This window comes from Penaeus monodon, chromosome 19 (assembly GCF_015228065.2).
Source record: "Penaeus monodon isolate SGIC_2016 chromosome 19, NSTDA_Pmon_1, whole genome shotgun sequence".
Taxonomy (NCBI): Eukaryota; Metazoa; Arthropoda; class Malacostraca; order Decapoda; family Penaeidae; genus Penaeus; species Penaeus monodon.
Window position 1 is genome coordinate 32,778,160 of NC_051404.1, and position 693 is coordinate 32,778,852.

General features: G+C 45.0%; 1 protein-coding gene across 1 annotated transcript in view; it reads left to right on the plus strand.

Moving 5' to 3' along the window:
- Positions 1 to 693, plus strand: part of LOC119585184 (alpha-taxilin-like) — a gene marked incomplete in the record, with an annotated part of 18,045 nt that overhangs the window by 7,780 nt on the left and 9,572 nt on the right. The window contains 1 exon segment of the mRNA XM_037933823.1: positions 187 to 680. Coding sequence (XP_037789751.1) covers positions 187 to 680 — 494 coding nt within the window.

Here is a 693-nt window from a genome sequence, read left to right on the forward strand (position 1 = left end):
AAACACTATTGTATTAACAAAAAGATAGGAAGAGAATTGGTTATTTTCATTCAAAACTAGTTTTGCATACATGGTTCATCAATATTTATTGGTGTAAACTATCATTGGTCTTTTCCTTGCATGACTATGTATCTATCGTCTATATCCATACATCTAATGTACTGACCTTGATGTTTCATTTCCTAGTGTCTGAAGTAAAGGAAAACACCTCAGTTCCTCCCAGTGCTGACGAGGCCAAGAGTGAAAATTTGCAACCAGAAGAAAACAAGCCTGAAGACCAAATATCTCCAGCAGCAGCTGAACAGAGTCCAGAAGTCAAAGAGGATACAGCAGAAGAAGCTTCACCACCAGTGGAGGAAGCAGAGGAGAACTCGACCAGCAAGCAGAACGGAGTGGGAGAAGCAGCTGACGTCACAGACCCTGCATCGACTGGCAGCTCAGAGTCAGACGATGACATCCCCTTCCAGAACATAACATTAGAGGATAAGCTGGAGAAGCTGCTCAACAACATACAGCTCGGACTTAACGACGACGAAGACGCTTTGATGCCTGAGTTGGAGACCTCGGCTTTGGAAGGGGAAAGTTCTGGTTCGGCAGCCGCCTCGTCTCTGCCAGAAATTGAGAGTTTCCGGCATAAAGTCGAAGCAGCAAAGATGGCAGAGACTAAGCAGAACAAGCAGGTGAGGTTTGCTT